Here is a 26,049-nt window from a genome sequence, read left to right as displayed (position 1 = left end):
GTATACGTATCAAGAGTTCCAGATGATGGGGGTGCCTTCCAAAGGAACAGCCGTGTGGCTCTGTCCTTCATCCAGGATGATCCACAATCCCGCTTTGCCTGGGTTTCCCAGGACAGGGGACTTCCAGTGCTAATACCAGGGTGGAGTTGGTCACCCCACCTTCAACAGTCTTTGTGGTCCTGGGCGGGTCACAGACTTTCTGGATCCTGGGGTCTGCATCTCTCTTTCTAGATGGCTTTTAAATGCCTTTCCTGTTTCTTAGGATTGGCAGTTAGGTATGACTAATTCACAAGCCTGTGTTGGGGAGAGCATGTGGGCCAGAAGCTAGAGCTCTGAAGCCTTTGAGAGTGATGATAAGAAATTAGTATCTGGTTGAGAACAATACCGGCTACTGTTCAGAAAGTTAAGTATGGTTAGGCAGTTAGGATAAAGTAACAGATACCTGTAATGAGGTGGGCTGAGCAGGTGTGCAAGTCTGTAAACTCCTTTGAACTTGGGCCCACCTGGAACTTAAAACAACAACAAAACGAAATTAGTGCAGACATTGATAAATACAGAGATTTGTCCCAAGACTCTGGGCTTTCTGGTTCTCTGGAAAGACTGAAAGATTCGGCCAACCCCAGACTGTCTACCCTCAAGCTGTCCCGTGTCTGGAGCTGCAGAGTGGCTGCTGCCTCTAGATGGGTCTCTGGTTTATCACGGCCCCCCTTTTCCCTCACCTACCACCCTTACCCCTCAGACTTGCTTTTCCCCCATTTTTCTCTCTGCGCACTTCAATTATCTGTCTGATAAGGTGGACAATTTAGCTCAATAGCGCTTAGAATTTGAGGGCACGCTTAACGTTGTGTTGGTTTCCTCGCCTTACCCAGGCCAACTGAGTCATCATCTTGGGGAGGGTGATGGGCTGACATTTGTGTTTAAAAAGTCTCCCCTGGTGATTCTGATGCACAGTGAGGGTTGAGAACCAGTGCCTCACGGTTGAGAGCCTTGATCCTGGGGTAGGTTTTGGTGGGGAGAAGCACCATGGGGCAGAGGAAATGAGGAAACAGTTCAGCTGCCCCATTGGTTGGGGCTCTCACAATGTGAGCGCAACGTGAACTGAGCTCACTGGAAAAAAATCAGGGAACATTTTACAGAGCAAACATCCCGATGGCGTGTTCACGGCACATTTTGCCAAGGTATTAATAAACTCTCCCCGGGTCCTGCTGCACTGCTGCAGGCATTTAAATCATTATAATAATGATCATAGTATTTTGCACAGTGATTATAAAAGTATTTTTTAATGAGCTTATAAATCTAGCGGTCGTGAGAGGCAAGTGACATAAATTTACTATATTCATTCGAGGCAAGGGATAAAATGGAGGGGGCACAGTTAAAATGAACTTCGGTGGTTTTCCGTTCTGCATAATGGCTTCATTCATGTATAATTCCCTTACTGTAAATCAGTTTCTGTCATCTGATGCCAACCTGCCCCTCCCTCTCCTGCCAGGATCGCATTCTAGGCTATGAGATTGTTCATCCTGAATTATCAAAACATTTGAGTAGCTGGTCAATAGAAGTCTGTTCTCATTTGAATCTTAAAATGGAAGGGACTTAGATTACCCCCTGTTTCTGTGGCTTCCTTTTTAGGGGCAGACAGAAACAAACTGAGATGTTAAGTGACTCATTCAAAACTGTCCCGAGTCCTGGAACTCTGTGCCTCAGGGTCCCCTCCCTCTGGTTTACAGCTACTCTCCCCAGGTCCCCAGGACTGCAGAGAAACTGGGTATCTCTCTTGCTGTGTACCCTTCCTCAAGCTTGCAGCTTGCAGTCAGCAGCTTCCAGAACTTCTATTCATCCTTTATCCCCCGATGCCTAGCCTGGAGCCTGGCATTAGTTGGAGCTTAAGAAATGAGGGGAAATGAAGGGAAGAGACCCAGTTTACATCACAGGGTCTCTGAAACCTCTGGGGGGCTTCTTTCTCTCCATCTCCTGAGCCCCTGGGACCCCCTGGTGTGGTGCCCTGGAGAGAGCCCTGAGTTCGCGTGTTCTGCACGGCTGTGTGGGAGGGTTGGTGGAGAAGGCACTTGTCTCTAAGGGCAGGGACCATCTCTTGAACCTTCGGTGTCTTCTCCACAACGTGTGGAACCACAGAGGGCACACCGCGTGCTCCTTCTGTGCATGTCTGTCTGACGGAGGTGTTAGTAATCTGCCATTTTCCTCCGGATAGCCTCTGCAGTGTAAGGTATGCGTGTGTTTTTACGCCCTTGCTATATACCTGGATGCCCAGCTCTAATATTTGGAATTATTTTGCTGATCACATAAATTTTAGTTGTGCGTCCTCATAACCTTTGAAATGAAGTCTCCACCGCGAGGCTCCACACTCAGCCCATTCTGGGTTCCCTCCCTGTCGTGAGAGCCGAGACACCTCGTAGCAGAGATGCTTTGCTGGGTGGGAGTGGGGTGGGGATAGGAGTGAGTGTTTGCAGGATCACCCGGGAAGTTGTTTTCTTTTCTAATCCCCAAATTGAAGCCCAACTAGGATGACTAAAGCAAACTTAGGGGAGGAGGATGAGGGAGGGCTCTGCTCAGGGCTAAATGTTTTGAAAATTTTCCAGATGATTATTATATATCTCCCCAGCTCCTCATTTGAAAAGAGCTGCCTTACAGGGTTTCCTTGAAATTGGGGGAAAACCCTAACGCTCGGTGGAAAGCAGCTGATAATTGATTAAGTGCTTATTGTCGTGGGCCGAGCAAGTGATTTAATCCCTTTGGTTTTTTGCAGACTCACTCCATTTATTCATCAGTGAGATACCTTCGAGGTGTGAGGCTCTCTGTTAGATGCTGAGGCATCCGAGAACCATGGTTAAGCCTGACGGCCGGGGGTCTTCAACAGCTCTGCCACCTGGTAGCTGTGTGGCCTTGACTGCTTGGTCGTTCATGCCTCAGTTTCCCTGCTCTAAATGGGGACCTCATCAGCTGAGAGGATGTGTGTTAACAGTGATACCGGCCAGCTCTTACTGCAGTGAGGATGAGGACAGCCCTGCTTTCAGAGAGTGGATAGTTGGGTAGCAACCAGGGTCCAGCAGGGAAGCAGCGTGGTCAGCACATGGTGACATTTGACCCCGTCTGTGCTTTTCACATCTCACCATACAGTCTTCCCTCCCTCTGCACCCCCCATCCATGCCTCATTTGTCTATAAATGAGGAACTCAGCTATATGAATTTATCGAGAAATATCCCCGAATTCTGTATTACATCTTGTTAATGAGTGAAGTGGTACAGTGTCATTATCGTGAAGATCAGTTCTGGTCAGAATCATAGAGTGATGCTCCCAGGCCCTCCTGAGAGGCTGCTGGCACTTCTACCAAATGGCCCTAAACTGTGGTCCTTTCCTGCAGTTAGTTTCTGTGCTGTCATCTTCATTCACGCCCTCCTGACTTCTAAAATTCCTAATCTCTCACCACTAGAGTAGAGCCAAAGGTTACCAGGAGAAACCAAATGACTAGACTTGTTACATCAATATGCTTGGCTTTGTGCAAACAACTTACGACACAGTCTGAGAGTTCTTGAGGAGAGACTGTTGTATCCTTCTGACCTACCCTCTGTCTCCCTTTTCTACTTTTAAGGATCCTTTGATTACAGTGAGCCCACCGGGATAAGCCAGGATCATCTCCCTATTTTAAGGTCATCTGATTAGCAACCTTAATTCTATCGATACCATAATCCCCCTTTGCCATGTAATGTAACAGGTTCTGGGGATGAGAATGTGGACATATTTGGAGGACCATTATTCTATGTGCTATAGTTTTGTTCCTTTTTGTTTAACTAATTACTTACAATATGTTTCAAAAAGGATTAAAATATGTAATACAGGAAGATAAAAATACATTTAAAATTAAGGGGAGGGCTTCCCTGGTTAAAAAAAAAAAAAAAAAAAAAAAAAAAAAAAATTAAGGGGAAACAGATGAGGCAGGGAGAAAATAAGAGGACATTTAGAGTCAGGAATGAGGTTTAAACACAAAATAGACACCAATTTACTTCCTGGAAGTGGACTGTGATTTGGCTTTGAGCTTTTCCTAGCTAGCCACTCTCTTGAAGGGGGAAGCAATGTCAGTTATATTTTACCGTGTCATTGAGTAAGATCCAACCAGTTGTTTAGATGCCCAGATGATACTAAGATGAAAGAGAACTTTCTTCTCTAGGTCCTTCTGAATACAAGAAGAATAATGAGAAAAACCTTTGTCAGGTTTACAGTAAACCCAGAGATATGTTTTATCTGGCCATTTCCTTTTTTACTTTTCTTTTTTTTTTGTGCAGTACGCGGGCCTCTCACTGTTGTGGCCTCTCCCATTGCGGAGCACAGGCTCCGGACGCGCAGGCTCAGCGGCCATGGCTCACGGGCCCAGTCGCTCTGCGGCATGTGGGATGTTCCCGGACCGGGGCACGAACCCTTGTCCCCTGCATCGGCAGGCGGACTCTCAACCACTGCACCACCAGGGAAGCCCTGGCCATTTCCTTTTTTACTGCCTTCTATTTTAGGTCAAATACATACATTGCTTTGAAGATTTCTTCCAAGACATGTCCACTGGGGTCAGGCCAAATCCAGAGATTGGAAATGTCTAGAGCAGCAGTTGCCATGTGATGGTTCTCATGCCCTGGGGGTTCTTGAGGTGTCCTGGGCTTTCATTCTGAATGCTGGTGATGTCCTTTTCACCATTTCTATTTTTCAAAGTCATTAAATAAAATAGATATTTACATATATGATCTCCGATCCCACTTTAAGATGGAAGAGTTTGAAAGCCTGCCAGCATTTATCAAGAGCTTGCATTGTGGTTAGTAGTTCTGTACCAGCAACCCAGGAAGTTTTTGGAAATGCTATGTTATAAAAATATGTATATCCCCAATGGACTGTTGGTTACAGGCACGAGGCATTAGGAACACTCAGGGCAAAGTATAAATTATTGAGCATTTTACTGATAATTCTGCCGATTTTCCTCCAGATTATCTTCCCTTCTAGCCACAAGTTCGATTCATCTGATCAGAAATGTTTTGGCATATCTTACAGTATTTTTTAAAAAATCAATATTTAGAGAAAATATTTTGACCGTGATAGTCATTTTGTCTTTTAATTTATTAGAATTAAAGACTCATACACCTGGAATTTGTTATTTGCGGAGAAATGCTTTCAAATAGCTGCCGGAAACCACCTGTCTTATCCTGATACTTAGAAACAAAACATGGAAAACTTAGAAAATAAACTTACGGGGGATTGGAGATGCCAGTTAATCACACCCTTCCTCCCTTCTGGGTTCTGAAGTAGAGAGAATAGTAGAAGCCAGATGAAGATTACAGAACCAGCTTTATTAGAGCAAAGCTGAGTTGGAAGATGGGTCTTGGGTGCAAGACTTCTGATCCATCCTAGATAGAAATCTACACAGCTCCCCTGGTGATTGCCAGGAAGCCTTGGGTGGACTCAGCTGGGTAGGGAAGCCCCGCCTCTTTAACTCCTGCGGGCAGGCAAAGGGGAAGTGCACCTCCTGAGGGCAGGAAGCCCAGCAGTCATGCCTCGCTTCCCGCGCCTCGGCTGAGATGCTGTCCTTCCTCCCCAAGAAGACCTGTGAACACTGATGAAAGAGCAGTAATAGTCTCCTTTGTGGTTCTTTCTGCGAAATGGAGCACACGTTCTGCATGAAAATGTGTCCAGAGGAAGTAAAGAGTCCTCCCTTTATAAACCATTTGATTTGTTTTCAAATTCAGATACAAGAAATCCAAACATTGGGCTGTTTCCTGTCTAGTTTTGATGCTGGGGCCGGTAATTAGATTGCTCTCTGGTTTTGAATAGACGTTGGGTCCCCACGCAAAATGTATACTAATAAGACTGTAATTGTGAAATTGATTTTGTTGACCAGTCATACTTTTTTCTTACATAATTAGATGCTGTGTGTTACACGCTAAATGAGTAAAAGGTAATTTGTCATTAATCATTTTGCACATGAACAAAGATGTTATAAAAATGAATGAACTTCATAAAACTAACATCTCGTTTCAAAAATGAAATAGGAGTTAAGAAAGGATTAGAAAGTTCCTATGGTAGGTGTGCCTATGCGTATGTGTGTGAGAGAAAGAAAGACTGTTAAAGGAGCTTGTTTGTTACAAAAGGTCGGGCAAAGTCGATCAAGAACATTAGATGGATTAAGTCATCCTTCAAATAGTTTCTTTCAGAAAGAACTTAAGTCATCTTTCAAAAATAGTTTCTTTCAGCAAAGCTTTGAAAGGCTTTGCGTGGCCATAAAGTCAGTTAGTTATATGCCCTGGAAGATATCAGAATTAGACGCATTACTAGAAACTTAAATATTGGTTCACATCATCTTAGGCAAAATTAAGGCCCTGATAAAGGATGCTTACCTGAGTTGAAGGCTGTTTCACTTTGAAGTCCTGTAGGACAATAGTCAGGTTCCTTAAGCAGGTTTTCTAAACTGTGCACTTGAGCAATTAAAAGACAACAAAAGCCCAGTAACCCCCTGCTGATACCTGACTTTGAGCAGCACGGAGTATACGATGGGTAGTATAAGCACTCCTAATTCACAAGGATAAAACCCTGCTCTCTGCAGATGTCTTTCTCATCTCAGCGGGATGCATCTTACAGTAACTCAAAGAGTGTCTATAAGACAGCCGGTCTTCCTGACATGGCTCCAGTTTATTCAGAAGTAATACCAAATCATTAAGTTCTTTGCACATTATGAAAAGGAGAAGAATTGTGCCGCATTCTCCATCACACACACCCCCACCCACCCCCGGAAAGTAGTGTCCGATTGGCCCTCATTCTTAGTATCCTGGATGAGATAAAAAACAATGCGTCTGGGCTTCCCTGGTGGTGCAGTGGTTGAGAGTCCGCCTGCCGATGCAGGGGACACGGGTTCGTGCCCCGGTCCGGGGAGATCCCACGTGCCGCGGAGCGGCTGGGCCTGTGAGCCACGGCCACTGAGCCTGCGCGTCTGGAGGCTGTGCTCCGTGACAGGAGAGGCCACAACAGTGAGAGGCCCGCGTACCGCAAAAACCAAAAAAAAAAAAAACAAACCCCAATGCGTCTCTAAACTTTAATGTGCAAACAAATACCTGAGGATCGTGTTCTTAAATACCGGTTCTGATTCGGTTGGTCTGGGATTGGGCCTTAGATTTCTAACAGTCTACCAGCTTATCTCAGTACTGCTGGTCTGCAGGCCAGGTTTTTTTTGTTTTGTTTTGTTTTTTATGCGGTATGCGGGCCTCTCACTGCTGTGGCCTCTCCCGTTGCGGAGCGCAGGCTCAGCGGCCATGCCTCTCGGGCACAGCCGCTCCGCGGCATGTGGGATCTTCGCAGACCGGGGGAAAAACCCGCGTTCCCTGCATCGGTAGGTGGACTCTCAACCACTGCGTCACCAGGGAAGCCCCTCGCAGGCCAGGTTTTGAGTAGCAAGGTTATAGAGGTGCTGGTTACTAGATGCATTGGTACACATTGAGGCCATTCGTTTAGCCTCAGATAATCTCTCATCTTTGGAGCCAAATGCCAAGGAGAGGTTAATAAAAACCCTAACAGTCCAACAAGTCCTTCCATGGTGTAGAGGTCTAACAGGGCTCTATAGTGGACTAGCTTTTCCTGAAAGACTGCCTCCTTGGGCAGGGCTTCTTGGGCATTGGTCTGAGAAGAGCAGCGCGTGATTCTTTAAGGAGAAAACCAGAGTGCCTTGCATGTAGATTGTCTAATAAGCCAGTTCGACTGCATTTGTCCAGAGTAGAGAGTTTATCATTTTAAATACCGGGCTAGACCATGTTCTGGATCCCACTAGGTAGGATCCATAGACATGATAGAAAAGACATCTTTCCAAGAATGTAATAGTTATCATGTTTGCCTATGTATTAAATAAAAATACCCCAGCTTGGGCCGCACCTCAGACCAAGTTAATCAGAATCTTGAGGTGTGAGACCTGGCAGCTGTCTTTTTTTTTTTTAAAAAAAAAGGAGCCCCGGTGATTCTTAAGTGTATCACGGTTGGGAGGCCTGGATTTCGGCAATCCTTACCTCTGAGGGCAGGGAACTCTCCTGAGGTGCTCCGTTTTAGCTTTGACCTTCATTTATAAATTCAGGGACAAGTAGGCATCTGGTGGTTGAGTTCTTCCCTAAGAAAATTCAGACTGGGGGCATTTGTGACCCAGGTTCTGCCAGAGCCTGGGCTTTGCGTTCCATGGGGATTTGCTATAACCCCGTTTTAGAAGTGATGGGAAATTCATTAAACCATTTACGTTTGATAAGCCTCTGAGTGGCCACTTTCGCTGATGGTGTGTGCATGTTCGCGTGTGTGCACTCATCTTCTCACTCACCAGCTAGTTTTTATTTATTTATTTATTGGCTGCGTGGGTCTTCGTTGCTGTGTGCAGGCGTTCTCTAGTTGGGGCAAGCGGGGGCTACTCTTCATTGTGGTGGGTGGGCTTCTCATTGCGGTGGCTTCTCTTGCGGAGCACGGGCTCTAGGCCCGCGGGCTTCAGTAGTTGTGGCTCATGGGCTCTAGAGCACAGGCTCAGTAGTTGTGGCGCATGGGCTTAGTTGCTCCGTGGCCTCTGGGATCTTCCCAGACCAGGGCTCGAACCCGTGTCCCCTGCATTGGCAGGCGCATTCCCAACCACTGCACCACCAGGGAAGTCCCTGCCAGCTAGTTTTTAAAATCTTTTAACCTGCTGGTCTTTATCAGATCCCGTGCTTGAAAGGCTGTCCCGTTCCTGCAGACAGTGCGCACTCTTGAGCCAGCCCCAGCGTGTGCTGCTCTCCAGGTGGAGGAGTGGGGTCCTGGGGTGATTGACTTGTAGGGTTCGGGGAGCACTTGTTGAATAATGAGCTTTATCTTCAGGGCATTGTCCTAGTTTTTGGAAGTAATTTTGCTGATTTTTGTGACTCTGGTTTTCTTGATTACCGGGGCCATCTGGGGCCTGTTGTCATTCGTGGGTGTTTTTTTCTGCGTATAAGGAGTTGCCGGAAGTCTGATCCTCAGAGGAAAAAAGTGCATTTTGTACTCTTACCATAAAATTCCTTTGTGGCTTTACTGTCCTTTGGCTCTGAGTGGAAGCGAATCTTTGAGTTTCTCATCCAACATCAAGGAGACCTACCTAACGAATATACACACCATGTGATCTTTACACAGACCATTCCTTTTTTCTTCCTAGAGAGTCATCATCGACCTGTCACAATGTGTGTTCATGGTTTCCTGGGCTGGAAGCCAGATGACAGTCCTTTTCTATTTAAGACTGTCGGATGTAGCATCATCCAGCTTTTGTCTTCTCAAAGCCTTCTTCCCCGTACCTTGATTTGTAGACTAGGATCTTTGTGGAGTGGAGCGTCAATGACATATACTAATTAGTACATGGGGGCATAGCCAGCCCAGGCAGGAACTCCGTGGCGGGTGCCAGGATAGTGTTGGCACCGAGGGATGTGGAAGAAAATGAGACTCATGGTCAGTCACCTTGGGACAGCGTCAGGAATCCGCCCTCCTCTCCTCTCTCTGTGGCCTCCAGTCTTAGTTCAGGGCTCTGAGCCTGCGCATCTTCAGGGCTGGTGACTGGCTCCTGAGTTTACTTGGTTTGCTTCTCCTTGCCCTGCGATCTAGTCCTATGGGCTGCCCTTCCCTGAGCCTCATCCTATGGGGCGGGTAAGGTCCTGCTGATGGGCTAAAGCACTGGTTATCAACCTGGGTGCTTTTATCCTTTAGGGAACATTTGACAATGTCAGGAGACATTTATGTTGTCACAGTTGGTGGTGGCGGGTTCTAATGGCATCTATCTCTAACGGTGTGTAGTAGCTAGAGGACAGGGATGCTGCCTAACATCCTACAACACGCAGGACAGCCCCCTGTGACAAAGAATGCTCTGGCCTCAAACGTCAATTGTGCCAAGAATCGAGACACCCTGGATTAAATGGATTTATTTTATTTTTCAGGGACCCGTGCTTTTTTTTTTTTTTGGCAGTACGCGGGCCTCTCACTGTTGTGACCTCTCCCGTTGCGGAGCACAGGCTCCAGACACGCAGGCTCAGAGACCATGGCTCACGGGCCCAGCCGCGCCGCGACACGTGGGATCTTCCCGGACCGGGGCACGAACCCGTGTCCCCTGCATCTCAACCAGTGCGCCACCAGGGAAGCCCAACCCGTGCTTTTTGTTTTGGTTTAGTAGATGTTTTCAGAATTCTTAGCATTGCTGTGGTTTCATTTTTTTTTGTTGATGGGAAATGCTGTCAGCTGTGAACAACCTGTGAGCCTGGTAAATGAAACTTAGAGAACATGGGAAGATTCTTATCCAGAAGTGACAGCTTCCTTCTCACTCCTTTGTCCACCTGCCAATAATGTGCACACCTCCTGCCTGAGAGGCAGAGTGAGAATACAATTCATCCATGTGTGCATCTAACTGTTTTCCCTGCCCCTCTGCTCCCCCTAGTGGACATGACCACATGCACAGTGGCCAGAGGACAGTTGGGAGTGGAGGGTGGGATGGAACAGAGGGGGCGGGAAGGAAGGCCTGTTCTGGATACAGAGTCATTAGCCTTATTACAGTGTTTGAAAATTTACTTAGCTGTTGATGCCAGTTATGGAGCCCTGAACTACACTTAGCAAGCAGTGTAGCTGCAAGGCCGATCCTGCTTCAGGTGGGCAGGGCTGGCTGTTTCCCTTCCCCGCCCACACCAAGAATGCAAGTGCAGCCTAATAAATGCACACTGGGCACAGGACTGTCTTGGTTTGATCCCTTCAAAGGTAAAAGGGATGAGCTGACGACCCAGCAATCCCACTACTGGGCATATACCCAGAGAAAACCATAATTCAAAAAGACACATGCACCCCAATGTTCACTGCAGCATTATTTACAATAGCCAGGACATGGAAGCAACCTAAATGCCCATCGACAGACGAATGGATAAAGAAGATGTGGCACATATGTACAATGGAATATTACTCAGCCATAAAAAGGAACGAAATTGGGTCATTTGTAGAGACGTGGATGGATCTAGAGACTGTCATACAGAGTGAAGTAAGTCAGAAAGGGAGAAATGAATATCGTATATTAACGCATATATGTGGAATCTACAAAAATGGTCCAGATGAACCGGTTTGCAGGGCAGAAATTGAGACACAGATGCAGAGAACAAACGTATGGACACCAAGGGGGGAAAGTGGCAGGGGGTGGGATGGTGGTGGGATGAATTGGGAGATTGGGATTGACACGTATACACTGATGTGTATAAAATGGTTGACTAATAAGAACCTGCTGTATAAAAAAATAAATAAAACAGAATTCAAAAAATAAAAAAAAATGAAGTAAAAGGGACGGGCCGTGTTAAGACCCAGGCATCAGAAAGTAGCCACCCCTCTCCCCCCGTTTCGAGAATAGCAAAGGTGTGTTGCTTTAGCAGGTGTCTTTTGGTTAGTGACTCAAGATAAGACTTGTTTAGCTGGTTCTAAAAGGAACACGCTGTTTTCACTTCAGATGTGTTTTTCCTGTTTATAAAGGCCCAGAATTTGTCAGAGAACCGAGTCAGGAAAGTGGAAGAGAAAGGGCCCGTCCATACGTGTTCCAGCAGTATCCCCACCACCGATGGTTCCTGGGCTCCTTTGCTCCACAGATTGGGAGGAGAGCTCGTGGCTAGCTGTCCAGGACTCACACCTTATATTGGGGCTGGCTTCAGTTTGGTGGCACCGAGCCGTCCAGGGAGTGAGCATCTAGCCTCGGAGCATCTTCCCAGGAATTTGGGCTTATTTTGGAAGAAAAGGCTGCTTTGCTTGTCCTTCCCTCCTGCTCAGTTTCTCCTTTTAACAACAGAACACACCATATTTAGAGCTAGACTCCCACCCCAGCCTAGGCCATCTGCCTGCCTTGCACCAGTAATTCCGTGAATGTATGTTTTTCTTCCTTTCATCTGCTGATTCTCCCAGCTAGCTCCTCGAGGTTGAGGGGACATCGCAGTAGACTCACAGTACCTTATTGTCACCAGACTGTGGTTTCTGGTTGGTGTTTCATATTGATACGTCTCTTCCATTTTGAGTTTCTGCAGGCAGCTGAGAGACGCAGCTTGGTGTGGTGGAGACCAAATCGGATCAGGAAACAGAACTTGAGTTATGGTCTGATTCTGACTCCAGTTGGAAACATAACGTTTTCGGGACCTCAGTGTCCTTCTCTGTGAATCAAGAGTTTGTGCTTGGTTATTATGTTCCTAAGCAAGATCTCATGTAGTGTCCCAGTCTGCATGAAGGTACTTTATACATTTTAATTTATCCTACTTCTTTTTAAGGTCGATGACTAGGCCAGTGAGCTGCTCTGGTGAGCAGAGGTGGGAGTGGTGTGCACTCATGTCAGGGTTTAGCACACAGTTGATTTCTGTGCCGCATTTTGGTTGCAAAATGGTGGAAGTCCAGATTCACCCTGATAGCAGATGTTAATGGCTAGTGTTTTTGTTTTAACACAGTTTTCCAAGCACTCTAAGTTGCTCTTAATGTAAATTTGTACTGAGGCTGGAAAGAGAAGTAGTAGGAAATTGTTTCAGAGTTGAGTCATTAGCATTCTCTAAAGACTTTTATTGCAACTTTAATTAGGAGTGATCAGACACATGTCTTTGAAACTTACAGTTTAGGACTGACCCTCGTCTAGCATTTAATCGGGGTCTCATAGTGTTTTGCTGTTGTGCAGTTTTACATGAGTAGATATGTGGACCTGAATTTTATTAAAAAATTAGCAAACAAGACCACTGCCAAGCATTAATTTTCCTGAGCAAATTAACGTAGGATTTCAAAGTTCAAACTCCACATACAGAGGTATGTGGAAGTTTTGTTGAAAATCTCTATAGTATAAGACTTTTCTAACCAGTTGTTCTAAGAGAAGATACTTTAAACAATGGGGAGTTCATTCAGTTACCCCTCATCACCCTTCTGATCTTTTCCTGTCACCATCTCGGATACCCAGTGACGAAACCAACAGCCTCCCCCAGAGTTCCCCTCAACTTGTTTCCCCTCTCATCCCTTGTCTTGGACATCATTTTGGTCCCACAGTCACTGCCCCTTCTAGAATGATCTTCTGAAGCTGTTTTTCCTTTCCTTCCCCCCTTACTAGTACCCATCTACCACCATATCCCCTTTAGTTTAACCCCATCTAGTCAAGGGCATAATGATCCTTCACTGCTATGTGACAGATCTTCGGGTTAAAAACTCCCAAAAGGTGAGGTCAACTTACAGTCTCAGAGTGCCTGGCTTCTTTGTGCTTCACACCAGGAGGTGGCCCTGGAGGTCACTGCTCATTTGTGTTTCATCATCTCATCCCCATCATCCTGTTTTTTCATCTGGCAAACACATAATGACCATCCCCCGTGTGCAAGGCAGTCCCATTCCTGGCACTTCCTGTCTTTAGAGAACTTACGGAGAAATGAAAGAAAAGATCATCTGACAGAGCAGTAGGTAAGCTCTTTAGAAAGAGCACGTACTGCTGGGAGTGTTCCAAGTAGGATGCGCCCTCCTCAGTCCAGGGAGCCAGGGGAGGTTTTAGGCAGGATGTGGGGTTCAGTTGTGAAACAGGGGCGGGGTTTCCAGGGCAACGTGGATGAACACAGCAGACTCAGAATTTCTTTCTTTTTTATAGTTTAACGTATATTAATAGCAAACTTACAGGAACAGCACGGAAGACAGACAGCATTAAAAATATGTACCTGCATGTAGGACACCTCAGTTAGAAAAGTATAGTGAACGGATGGAATCCACTGTGTGATAAAAACGCTACAAACACCATTTAGTTTCAGTCAACGAGAAATTTACCTGTTTTAAAAAAAATCCAAATGCTGGCACTGTCCAGAAAAATTTAACAGGTTTATTTATAATTGTTACAAGGTTGAACTGCTGAAACTTGTTCGCGGAAACATTTTGACTTGCATTAATGCTTCATGTCCCCGCATTGATATTAAAAATTCACACACACATGAAAATGGAAAAACTGCCAATACCTGATTTCTGTCGCCCCCCGTTTTTCCACTTACAGTCATATACTTAGGTACCTTTTGACCCCATGGGAAAAAAATATCTAACGTTCAGAACTACCAATAGCAGGAAGAAGAGAATATATTTTTTTAAAGAATGAAATGTTTCCCGTCAGAGTGGATTCTTAAGCACGTTGTCCATGTATGCGGCGCGCTAGCTGGATGTCTTTTGGCATAATTGTTGCACATTTGGCATGGATAGCTCCTAGGTTGGTGTCTTCAAAAAGGCTAGCCAGAGAGGCCTCGCCTGCCTCCTGCAAAGCACCAAGAGCTGTACTCTGGAAGCGCAGATGTGCTTTGAAATCCTGAGCAACTTCCCGCGCCAGACGCTGGAAGGGGAGTTTGCCAATCAGCAGGGCCTGTAATGGTGAGGTTTCTTCACCCCTCCAGTAGAGGGCGCACTCTTGCGAGCAGCTTTCGTACCCAGTTGCTTCCTCGGTGTTTTACCACCGGTGGATTTGCGGGCAGTCGGCTCTGTACGAGCCATGGTGTATAGAGACCTCCTCCCTTACCCTGTTCCCCTTCGGCTGGAGCTCGGCGAGCTAGACCAGGCGGCGCTGGCGTTGGAGAGCGACCACCGCACGGCGGCAGCTGCGAACACAATTAGGATTTCTTGAATGTTGCCGAGGGTGAGGCGAGAGGTAGGCCCTGACAGCCACCATCTAAAGACAGGTGGGAAGATGGGGTGGTCCGTAGTAGGACAGCAGAGGTGTGTGAATGACAGTTCAAGCAGTGCCACCCATAGGAATGTGGGACCGGCAAGCTGTGTCGAGATTGTCCTGTGGGCAGTGAGGAAAAGATCACATCTCTCTGGTTGGGGCTGACATCGCTCCTGAAGGGTCGGGCATTTCCAGCCTCATCCACCCTCCGACGACACAGGTCCTGATGTAAGAAGTGGTCCTCCAAGGATGGTGGATGGGCCTCTGAAGGAACTTCACTGCTTCATCAGTCTGGCTTTGACCCCATTGGCATGGGGCTGTTTTTGAGAGCGCCCTCAAGTGGTTTGAGAAATTGGCATCCGGCAGGCAAAGCAGGTCTTGCCTCAGAGGGTGGCCCGGGAGGTTGATCCAGAGCTGGGAAGGACAGCTGTGTCTTGTAAACGGGGTGGCACATTTCTCTGTACTTTCCTTCTGGTGCTGGGCCTGTGGTCAGCCCTTAGTAAGGGCACAGCCTTACCTTGGCTGTGCTGTGGGCAGTGGGGGAAGGGTGGCTCCTTGCTGGGGCCACAGTGTGCCCCCGAGGCTTATCTGCCTGTCTTCAAATGCAGCTTCTACCCCAACTTTGGAGGTGGGCTTGCTTGCTTGCTTTTGTTTTCATAACAGCTTTATTGAGATATGTTTCACATATCATCCAGTTCTCCCATTTAAAGTATATAATTCAGTGTTGGTTTTTTTTTTTTTTTAAGAATATCCACAGAATTGTGCATCCATCACCACAGTCCATTTTAGAACATTTTCATTACCACCCAGAATAAACCTGGCAGGCCTTAGTTGTCACCTCCCAGATCCCCCATCCTCTCAAGCCCTAAGAAACTACTCTTGTAAGTTCTACTTCCAGAGATGTGCCTATTCGAGACATTTCATATAAATGCAGTCATACAATATGTTGTGTTTTGTGACTGCCTTTTTTCACTTAGCATGGTGTTTTCAGGGATCGTCCATGTTGTAACATGTATCAGTGCTTCATTTCTTTTTATTGACGAATAGAACTCCGTTGTATGGGTTTGCCCCATTTTGGTCATCCACTTGTCAGTTGATGACCATTTGGGTTGTTTCATTTTTTGTCTATTATGAATAATGTTGCCGTGAACGTTCATGTACACGTTTTTGTGTGGGCACATGCTTTTATTTCCTTCGGGAGAATTCCTAGGAGTGGAGTTAGCTGGGTCTTATGATAACTGTCTGTTTAATCATTTGAGGAAGTGCCAGACGGTTGTCTACACCAGCTGCACCATTGTACAGTCCCACCCACAGGATATATAGGGTTCTCATTTCTCTGCATCCGCACCAACACTTGCTCTTCTCTGTCTTGTTTGACTATAGTCATCCTAATGCATGGGAATTGGTATTTCATTGTGCTTCTAATTTGGGTTTCCCTAATGGCTAATGATGTTGAGTGTCTTTTCATATACTTTTATTTTTGAAATTAAGATGCATTTCCTTGCCACAGATCTTTTTTTTTTTTTTTTTTTGGTTTGCTGTACGCGGGCCTCTCACCGTTGTGGCCTCTCCCGTTGCGGAGCGCAGGCTCAGTGGCCATGGCTCACGGGCCCAGCCACTCCTCGGCATGTGGGATCTTCCCAGACCGGGGCACGAACGCGCGTCCCCTGCATCGTCCTTGCCACAGATCTTTGATCACACATTTCATTGAGGAGTGAATGGGAAGGGAGGAAGTGCACGCTGATCACAAGTACTAGAGGAGATGCACATTAGGGTGATTAGTGTCCGTGATGAATCTAGAAGTGTAACATATTAGGAACAGACTTGGTACAAACTTCTTTCTGGAGGAGGATAGATGAAGCCATGGCCCTGGGCTGTCACTACTCTGGTTGGCAACAAGACCTTTTGAGATATACTGTGTAGCCCTTTTTGTGCCTTACTGAATCCAGTTTGGGAGAGGATCCAGCTGTTCGTTAGGAGATCAGGAGGCAGGTAGATTTTTAGCCCGACTGACAACATTTTGATGGCTGTTGTTCTGTGGCCTCTTGATTAATATCATAGCCATGACTGATAATTATCATGAAGTCCTTTCATGGCACCAACGCCCTCTGGTATGGATTGCTGTCCTATTATTGTCCTGTTACTGTTGCAGTTAGGGATGTCTCCCTAATGATGATTTTGAAGAGTCTTTTTAAATTCTTTCTTTCTGGTAGGAATTGTAGAGATGGATTCCAATTTAATTCTGTGTGTGTGTGTGCTGATATAGATGCTGTTATTTCAAACTCTGGATTTCATCGGAGAAAGGAATATTTCTGGCAGTTCTGTAGTCACTTAAAATCTGGGCCCTCAATAGTCAGAACTGTGCTCTGAACTGAGAGATTTTCACTCCAAATTTTTATGTCTCTGAGCTGGAAAAATTTAACCACGACTGGGTTTCTTGACCATCCTTTTGCCCCTCAAATGCATCACCTGGGTGGTCCTGACTGTCCCCAAGGTCAAGGCAGAGAAGCACGCCACCTTGTACTGGGTCCTTGCTTAGTTCTTTTTTTTTTTTGGTACGCGGGCCTCTCACTGTTGTGGCCTCTCCCGTTGCAGAGCACAGGCTCCGGACGCGCAGCCTCAGCGGCCATGCCTCACGGGCCCAGCCGCTCCGCGGCATGTGGGATCCTCCCGGACCGGGGCACGAACCCGTGTCCCCTGCATCGGCAGGCGGACTCCCAACCACTGCGCCACCAGGGAAGCCCCTTGCTCAGTTCTTGAGCCTGGTCTTTCCTTTGATTAAACTTTGCAGCCTTGAGCAGCTTCTTCAGGGGGCGTTCATCGAGGAAGCGGAGCAGGGCTTCCTATCTGAAAGCTGACAGGTAATTCCTGTCTGCACGTGCGGCTGTCTCCTAAAATAGCAAAAGAAAATTACCAAAGACTGTCTTTCTTGGTACAGCACCTCGTTTACTTGCTCTGGGAAAATCCCTTCAGCCCTGGGGTAACATCGGGTAACTGGCGTGGGTTATCGAAAAGGAAGTGCAGACATTTCCTGGGGAACTAAGGGCAGCACCGGTTAGAAGGGTGGCTTCTAAAGCGTCAGCCCCTTGAGGTTGGGAGCCCTGTCTCGTTCCCAGTTCAGTCCCCGGGGCCTGATGACAACAAGTGGGTCCTTGCTCAGTGTATCCTTGTAGAAGGAGTGGATGGCAGGTGCCTTTCATCTGGCCCACGTTAGAGGGGCTGAATGAAGTGCCACAGTGCCTGGGTGACAAGCTCATTCAGTCAACAGGTATTTTATTTGTGCCCTTTGGGTCACTCTCTGTCTCTGAGAACATAAGCGGGGGAGTCTCTTAAAGGATGTCATGGATCCTACACAGAAACTGGTAAAAAAAAAAAGCAAGGTAGACAAGTGTTTTACAACTTCAGACTGGGGAGGAGCATCACAGTGGAGAGCGGTGGACCAGAGGAACTTATGTGATAAAGGGGGGCCCAGAGGGAGCTCCCGCCGCATTGATTGCCAGTGCGGTGGTGTGGCCTCGTGACGGCATCCGTCTGCCTGCATGCAGGCCTCTCAAACTGGAGTGGTCATCAAAATCACCTGGACGGGCTTCCCTGGTGGTGCAGTGGTTAAGAATCCGCCTGCCAGTGCAGGGAACATGGGTTCGAGCCCCGGTCCGGGAAGATCCCACATGCTGTGGAGCAACTAAGCCCGTGAGCCACAACTACTGAGCCTGTGCCCTAGAGCCCGCGAGCCACAACTACTGAGCCCGAGAGCCCCAACTACTGAAGCCCGTTGCACCTAGAGCCCGTGCTCCGCAACAAGAGAAGCTACCGCCGCAATGAGAAGCCCACGCACCACAACGAAGAGCAGCCCCCACTCGCCGCAACTACAGAAAGCCCGCGCGCAGCAACCAAGACCCAACGCAGCCAAAAAAACAACAACAAAAAATCGCCTGGATGGCTGACTGAAACACAGGATGCTGGACACCCCTCCCTGACAGCGTTGCTGATTCAGTTGGTCTGCGGTGGGGCCTGAGGATTGGCATCTCTCACTGATGTTCCTGCTGTTGCTGAGTTAGGGACCACACTTTGAGAACCACTGGCCTAGAATTCAGCAGTTGGTAAACTTTTTCTGTTAAGGGCCAAGAGTGAATGTTCTAGGCTTTTGAGCTACATAACATTTCAGTCACATAGTCTTTGTTGCTTTTCACGGCCCTTTAAGCATGTACAGACCATTCTTGGTCATAAAGAAACTGGGGAGGAAGGATGGCCTTGGAAGGCAGGGTGTGGTTTACTGACTCCTGGGCTGGCTTATCCCTAGATTATCCCTCCTCTGCCACATAGCTGGATGACCTTTGCCAAGTTAATCTCCCTGTGTCCCTGTTCTTTCATCTATAAAACAGACATGATAACTTTAATAGTTCTTACCGTATAGGACTCTTTCAAGAATTCAATGAACTAAGGCACAAACAGCATCTTATCACAGTGCCTGGGACATAACTAGAATTTATTTATCATTTACTATCAGTAGAGGTACTACCAGGTACTGATGACTCTGTTGATAGGCGAGGAAAAGAGTGAGAGAGGAAGACCAAGACAGATCCGCTGCATCGCAGCTGCTGAAAGCTAATTGTCCCAGGATCCCGTTGTCATTTCTTCTTAGGCTGCTTAGGAAGAAGAATCCTTTGATCTGAAACATAGGCGCGCTCTGAACACATCCTGGGTTAGTCCCTCGTAGGAGGTCATGCTCAGCCTTTGCTTAAAAAACGGTGCCATTTGTTGTCCAGCCTGTGCTGGTACCAGGTAGGATCCGGCTGCATTCGTATTGAAACGATGGCTTTTAACCTCGCATTTTGTCCCACGGTGTGAGTGAAAACGAGAACCACAAAAAAGCAGGCCATCGTGTGCCCCACATTTCCTGTGCTCAAGTGAGCAAGTGAGGAGTGTGGTACAGCTTTCACTCGTGGTAGCTAGCATGGAAAGACGGCTGGGTACCCCTGGCACAACCTCTCTGTGCTGGTGCCTAGGGCGAGGCCACCTGGTGGCCCCGAGGCATTCAGCTCAGCTGTGGACACTGCTACTGAAAGCTGCCCGTGCTTAAGTAATACGGGGGGCTGTCTCCCCTTTCCTTGTCTGATTACCCGCCAGGGGCGTCCACTTTCTGGCTCACCTCTCCAGCTGCGGGCTCTTGTCCTTGCTAGAGCACATAATGATGACTTTGTAAGTTCAAGTTTCAGAGGCACAGAAGTGCTGGGTGGTGATGAGACTCCACCCTCCACTTGGGTTTTTGCTGACATTCAGTGAAATATCCTTCCATCTCCTCCACCTTGCAGAACAAGCTTCCTGTTTTGAACTTGGTCCAGACTGGAACAGCCCTGCTACACCTGTGAACACGTGCAGACACACATTTCCCTCCTCCGTATTTGTACAGCTTTTCATCACCCAGCCAGATTTCCCCTCTCCATTTACAGATCCCGAATCATAACATAGGATAGGGAACTGGCAGATTAAGAAAAAAGGAAGTTCACATTTTAGAGCTGTTTGGGTGAAAACAAGGCTCTGGTTTATTTCACCGTGTTTTGCTAACTTTCCCCCTTCTTCACAGCAGGATGGAAACGAGGAAAGGAAATCGGCTGACGCAGGAGCCCGAGTGAGACGGAGAAACCCACAAGCCCAGCCTACACCATGAACTTGTGTCTCCTTTCCACACTGTAAGAGCCCAGGGCAGGTGAAGTTGCCAGAGAGCAATGGCTCTCTTTACTCCGTGGAAGCTGTCCTCTCAGAAGCTGGGCTTTTTCCTCGTGACTTTTGGCTTTATTTGGGGTATGATGCTCTTGCATTTTACCATCCAGCAGAGAACTCAGCCCGAGAGCAGCTCCATGCTTCGGGAACAGATCCTGGACCTCAGCAAGAGGTACATCAAGGCGCTGGCAGAAGAAAACAGAAATGTGGTGGATGGGCCCTACGCGGGGGTCATGACAGCTTACGGTAAGCACCACACTGCCGGGGCTCCTCCGTCGAGTGTGGCTTTGCCTCCAAGGGACCCAGAGGCTCTCAGACTTGGTCATGGATTGAGTATATCCCTCGCCGCTACCTTCATGGCGATAAACTGCCCACAGAGGGACACTTTTAGAAAGTTAAAGCTACGCCCTTTGGGAGATTCTGACCTCTTGTGCACGCTGACACTTAGCGCCAGGAGCAGTGGGGCTTACTAGTTGGTGCTCTGTCGGTTGTATTTGCAGCTGCCTCCTCGTCCCTGGACACATTGCTGGACTGCATGATCTCATCTGGGGGGATGATCAGGGAATGTAGAAAAATCTTCTCATTATCGTTCCCTAAACAAACCTTAATTAGGACTGGTGGGCGTGAGGTAAGGAGGGTGGGGAAGAATGTCCTACGGACGCCAAGAAACTCAGAGCCGAACGTGTGCCTCCCTCTGGCCAGTATGCAGGGACATCAGGGCTTACGTGCTGACCGATAGTTTTAACCTTTGGCTTCCTTAGAGTTTACCGCTGTTGTGTCTTGCTCTGGTCTCTGGTTGCCCTCGCTTTGAAAGAAATCTTTCTGTACTCGTTGCTTTTTTTGTCAGGTGCTTGAAATCCGTTTTGAAATGAGGTTGAGTGAAAAAAAATACACATACGGAGTATTACTTATTTTTCTTTCAGCAAAAGTTAGGCTTAATATAGAAAAGTTGGAAGCTGTAGACAAGCAAAAAAAAAATCAAGAAGAAAAAGGAAAATCACATATAAATCTACTGTAGAAAGTAATCACAATTAACATTTCAGTGTATATCTTTCTGAAATATGTGTATACACACTATATATATATATATACACATAAACATATGTATATATATGTTTGTGTAAATAAAATATTTACAAAAACATACACAAATACAAAACGAAAGTTGCAAATGAAATTTAGATCAGACTGTATTTTGGAGAATCCAAGTCCCAGCCCTCCTGTGGTCACCGAGTATTGGAGTGGACTTAATCCACAGAAGATGACCTTGGTTACTGTGCAGTGACAGTTCTGGTCATTGCAGGGAGACTTCAGTGGCCTCATGGTTTGAGATCTGAGGTATACTATAAATCAGATAGAAGAGTGGGGTTGGGCAGGGTGGGAAAGTTCGATGTTCTACTTTGTGACCCATTCAAGGTCTTTGAAGTATGTAGAGGTCAAATGATGATTCCTGAAAATGTGTAGCCACAGGTTGAAGCTTGAGTTTAAACATAGGAAATCATGCTCAATGTTACATATACATGTTTTCTTTTCTGAAGGATCCAGGAAACTCGGTTATTTTTAAATTATATATATGTATATAATTAATTTAATTTTATAAATATATAGATATAAAAATTATATACATATATATTTTTTTTCTGGTAAGGAGAAAATGGTTGCTTTTAACATACAATGTGGACATTCTTTTTCAGTGCCTACTATTTGAATGATCACACAGTCTGCTTTTAATCTATTCCTTCAAGATTTGTAGGCACTGGTTTTTAATACGTCTAAATAAAATGTCACCTTTTTCAATCTAATGGATCAAAAAATGAGACTTCTTTGAGAGCTGACCTTGAAAAACAGCTAGGTAGTTTTTCAGAGGGTGCGTTTTAAATTACTCATTGACTTCGATCTTCTGTAATAATTCCCAAATGTTATAGGTAAACCGTCAGAAAAAGACAAAGCAAACTATCATCGTTGGTGTTACCAGTGGGTTACAAGTAAATGTCACAAGTAAAACTGATGCTGTGTTTCAGTTTCTGGTTCAGTGCATTCCACGTTAACATTTGGAGTGAAAGAGGTCTAGTCCTGTAGTAACTTCCTCCTTCTGTTTATCTCGGTCTCTCTCAAACCTTTAACGTGGGAAGCAAGAAGCCACATGAATGGTAAATTTATAGACTTTATTTTTTCTAGTTGTTTCGACCAGTTTTATTTCTTGTGTACTGCTAAGCATCTCATAGGGTAGGTTTCCTCCACACTCTTAAAGAGCAATGATCTGGTGTTAGCTTTTCAGCCTGACCGAGACAGTATGTTTTTTAGAAAGATATCAAAAACCCCAGAGTAGTCTGTTAGAATATGAACCACTGTATATGCTTGTAATCAAAGGACTTTGGAGCTCAAGAAACTACAGAAATTTATTTCAACTTCCTCCGTTTACAGACGAACCTTAGCAAAATAATAATTCTCCTCAAAAACAACAAAGAAACAACCAAACGGCCCCATCGGCACCTCTAATGTATTTTTCTCTTTCATCTCATCAACTCGACATGCCAATGAAAGTGGTCTTTGGAGCTGAGTTTCGGGAATTTAATTGGACTGTGCATTAGTGCTTGAGGTTTGGGGATCGTCATGTGATGAAATCTTACCCAGACATAGGTTTTTATCTCAGCACTATTGATGTTTGGAGCCAGGTAGTTCTGAGTGGGGGACTGTTTGTACCTTGTAGGATGTTTAGCAGCATCTCTGGTGCCTCTACCCACTATATGCCAGTAGCATCAAAAATGTCTCCGGGCTTGGGGGGCAAAATTTCCCTCCTCCGCACCTTGGAGAACTATTGCACGAGGACTGGAAACAGCAGACCCCATCTAACAGCATCTTCTTATGGAAGTCCTTTAGCAGATAACTGGATTTTATTGTTTAAAATTTGCCAGGCTAGTTCTCCCTGGTTCTCAGCTCTTGGTATCAGCAACTGGGATTGAGGCAGATGGTATAGTCCAGAGCCAGTCCTGGAAAGCTGGAGAGCCATTCTGATGATGTGTGCTTCCCCTGGAATCCATCACTAGCAGTTGTGGGCATGTCAATTGCCAGGCAGCCCTGGTGGGTGATGTTACGTGTCAGATGGAAGTATGGAGACTGCCAGATGTACAGTGGTTTAGCTGGGCTGGTGGAGTGGGGATGAGGATGCATGAGCCATTGGTTTGCAGTCTCTTTTTCTGCCATAGATGCAGTCCATGTACAGAGCACTGCCTGGATGTCTGCTCTGGACCAGTGAACAGCTAACCCTCTGTGGCTGGGACCTGTGTCTGGTTTGAATGAATCCAGTTAATAGACCCAAAAAAAAAAAAAACCTCTTCCTTCTCCCAACCCATACTGGTATAATCAGAGGCTCTTAATGTGCTACAAATTTGTCTTAAGTAGCTGTGGCAGGTGTTTGAAGAATCGTAGTAGCTGATTTTAGATTAAAATTCCTGACTTGAGATGCTAGGGCAGAAGTGTTCAGCAAACCATGACCTGTGGGTCATATTTGGAGCTCTGCCTGTCTGTGTAAATAAAGTTTCATTAAAACACAAACACTGCCATTTGTTTATAACAACTGTAATAACAGAGCAACGTGGCAGTACCAGTATTTATTTCACATAACATCTAAGGTGTGATGACTCCATCTTTCAGTAGTCCCCATAGTTCATTCTAAAACACTCGTGTGATCGTGTCCCTCCTTGACTCAACAATTTCCCAGGACTCCCATGGCCTTGGGCCGGATCCTCCTGTTTTCATATGGGTTTGGAACCCAGCACCCCGTGGTTTATGTGTTGCCTGTGGCTGCCTTTGTGCTGCAATCCCAGAGCTGAGTAGTTGCTGCAGAGAGGGCAAAGCCTAAGATGTTTACTGTCTGGTCCTTTGCCAAAAATGTTTGTCAGTCTCTGACATGCAGTTGGTTGTTCGTTTGACTGGTTCTTAAACAACAGCAGAAGAACTTTCAAATGGTGTCCCCCCCGCTCCTCCATCCTCGTTCTGGTGATTTGAAGAGAGACTTCTGACTTTCTTTTGGGATATGGTCTTCAGAAGTAGTGCCTGGAAGATATCCGGGGCAGCCTGTGTGAAACAGTCGCAGCATTCATTCCTGGGGTGTGGAGGGCGTTTCTGGGTGCTTCTCTATCACTGCGGGGAGGAGCATGTGGGGCCAGAGCCGTCTGTAGCTCAGCCTCCGCTGCATCTCCCAGGCCCGCGTGGCAGGGCCATGCCTGTCTGTGATTTCTCGGGAGTTGCTTCCCGAATGGTGTCACTCGCCCAGTCAATGCTGTGCTTGTTTCTGAGGTGAATTGGTCTCTGTCTCCAATGGCCTGACCCAAATTCTGATGCCCAGTGATCACCTCTTATCTAACAGGCCAGGCCTGGTCCACTTGTGTTCTCAAAGTAGCAGGAATAGAAATCTAGGGTGATGAGAGACACCCCTCCCCCCCCGCCCCCCCAGGGGTACATCCGCACCATATTAACCTTGACTTTTCTCACCTACTTGATTCTCTGGGCGCTGGGACGCTCTGCCCTGGGCTGGTCACCAGCTCAGGCTGAAGCAGCTATGAGCCCTCAGCTTCTCTGCCAGCCCCCCACCAATATTCTGTTTCCCTGCTGCCTGGTTCCCCCTTGTCCTCCAGGTCTGTACACCTGCTCTGCCTTACCTCCTGTCTCCTGGTTCCCTGAACTCCTTGGGCCTAGACTGTCCCCGGGATTGGCTCTTATCCTTCCAGCCTGGCACTTTGGGCAATGTCTGCGCCGTGGGCTCGTGTCTGTCAGTGCAGTCGATGCTTTGTGTGTACAGCTGGGAAAAGACTGACAGGGTCCCTGCTCTCACAGAGGCTGCACTCATTTGGGGGGAGAAATAATAAACAAGAGAATGACAGATAGCAGTAAATTCCAGGAAGAAAAACGACACAGGGAGATGGGATTTTTAAAAAAGTACTTGAGGAGCTACTTTGGAGGAGAAGGTCAAAGAAGGCCTCTCCCAGGAGGTGTCTTTTATTTATTTTATTTTATTTGTTTTTGGCTGCGTCGGGTCTTCATTGCTGCGCACGGGCTTTTCTCTAGTTGTGGCGAGCGGGGTCTACTCTTCGTTGCGGTGCGTGGGCTTCTCATTGCGGTGGCTTCTCTTGTTGCGGAGCATGGGCTCTAGGCGTGTGGCGCACGGGTTTAGCCGCCCCGCGGCACGTGGGATCTTCCCGGACCGGGGCTCGAACCCGTGTCCCCTGCATCGGCAGGTGGATTCTTCACCACTGCGCCATCAGGGAAGCCCAGGAGGTGTGTTTTAGCCCAAATGATGCTCAGGAGCTGGTGGGTGGGGTGGGAGGCGGGAGGTTGAGGTGAAGCAGGGTGTGTGCCAGGTCCTAAGGCCTCACGCACACTCCAAGAGCAGAGCAGAGGCTGCTGCGGCTAGAACAAGGTGAGCACAGGGCAGTGTGGCCGGTGCTGATGTGGGAGAATCAGGAAGAAGGCATGGGTACTGAGGCCCTGAAGGCTGTGGTCTCAGTGTGATGGAAGCGAGGAGATGAGGAAGACAGATACTCTTGCAAGGGAGCCTGGCCTGGCTTGCCCCTACCTGGCGCCGGCCGTGACCCTGACCTGTTGTCCACTGTCACCTCCACAGGGAGCTCAAGAGGAAGGAAGTTCTTTCTGTTTCC

The 26,049-nt window shown here is 47.0% G+C and overlaps 1 protein-coding gene and 1 pseudogene across 6 annotated transcripts in view; one reads left to right on the top strand and one right to left on the bottom strand.

Annotated features, from left to right (window-relative positions):
* Nucleotides 1-26,049, top strand: part of MGAT5 (alpha-1,6-mannosylglycoprotein 6-beta-N-acetylglucosaminyltransferase) — a 360,006-nt gene that overhangs the window by 116,337 nt on the left and 217,620 nt on the right. For 2 of the 6 annotated variants that reach the window (XM_024764088.1, XM_024764087.1), the window contains exon 3: nt 20,256-20,638. In XM_024764088.1, the coding sequence (XP_024619856.1) occupies nt 20,398-20,638 (241 nt within the window). In that variant the 5' untranslated portion in view covers nt 20,256-20,397. Of the gene's footprint in view, nt 1-12,227; nt 12,246-17,509; nt 17,533-20,022; nt 20,639-26,049 lie in introns of those variants that run through there. The other 4 variants (XM_024764091.1, XM_024764092.1, XM_024764090.1 and 1 more) reach the window with 4 other exon arrangements.
* On the bottom strand, nt 14,138-14,499 carry LOC112412408 (histone H3.3-like; annotated as a pseudogene).

The sequence above is a fragment of the Neophocaena asiaeorientalis genome, unplaced genomic scaffold, assembly GCF_003031525.2.
Source record: "Neophocaena asiaeorientalis asiaeorientalis breed wild unplaced genomic scaffold, Neophocaena_asiaeorientalis_V1.1 scaffold102, whole genome shotgun sequence".
Lineage (NCBI taxonomy): Eukaryota > Metazoa > Chordata > Mammalia > Artiodactyla > Phocoenidae > Neophocaena > Neophocaena asiaeorientalis.
This window is presented reverse-complemented; position numbering and strand designations above follow the sequence as displayed.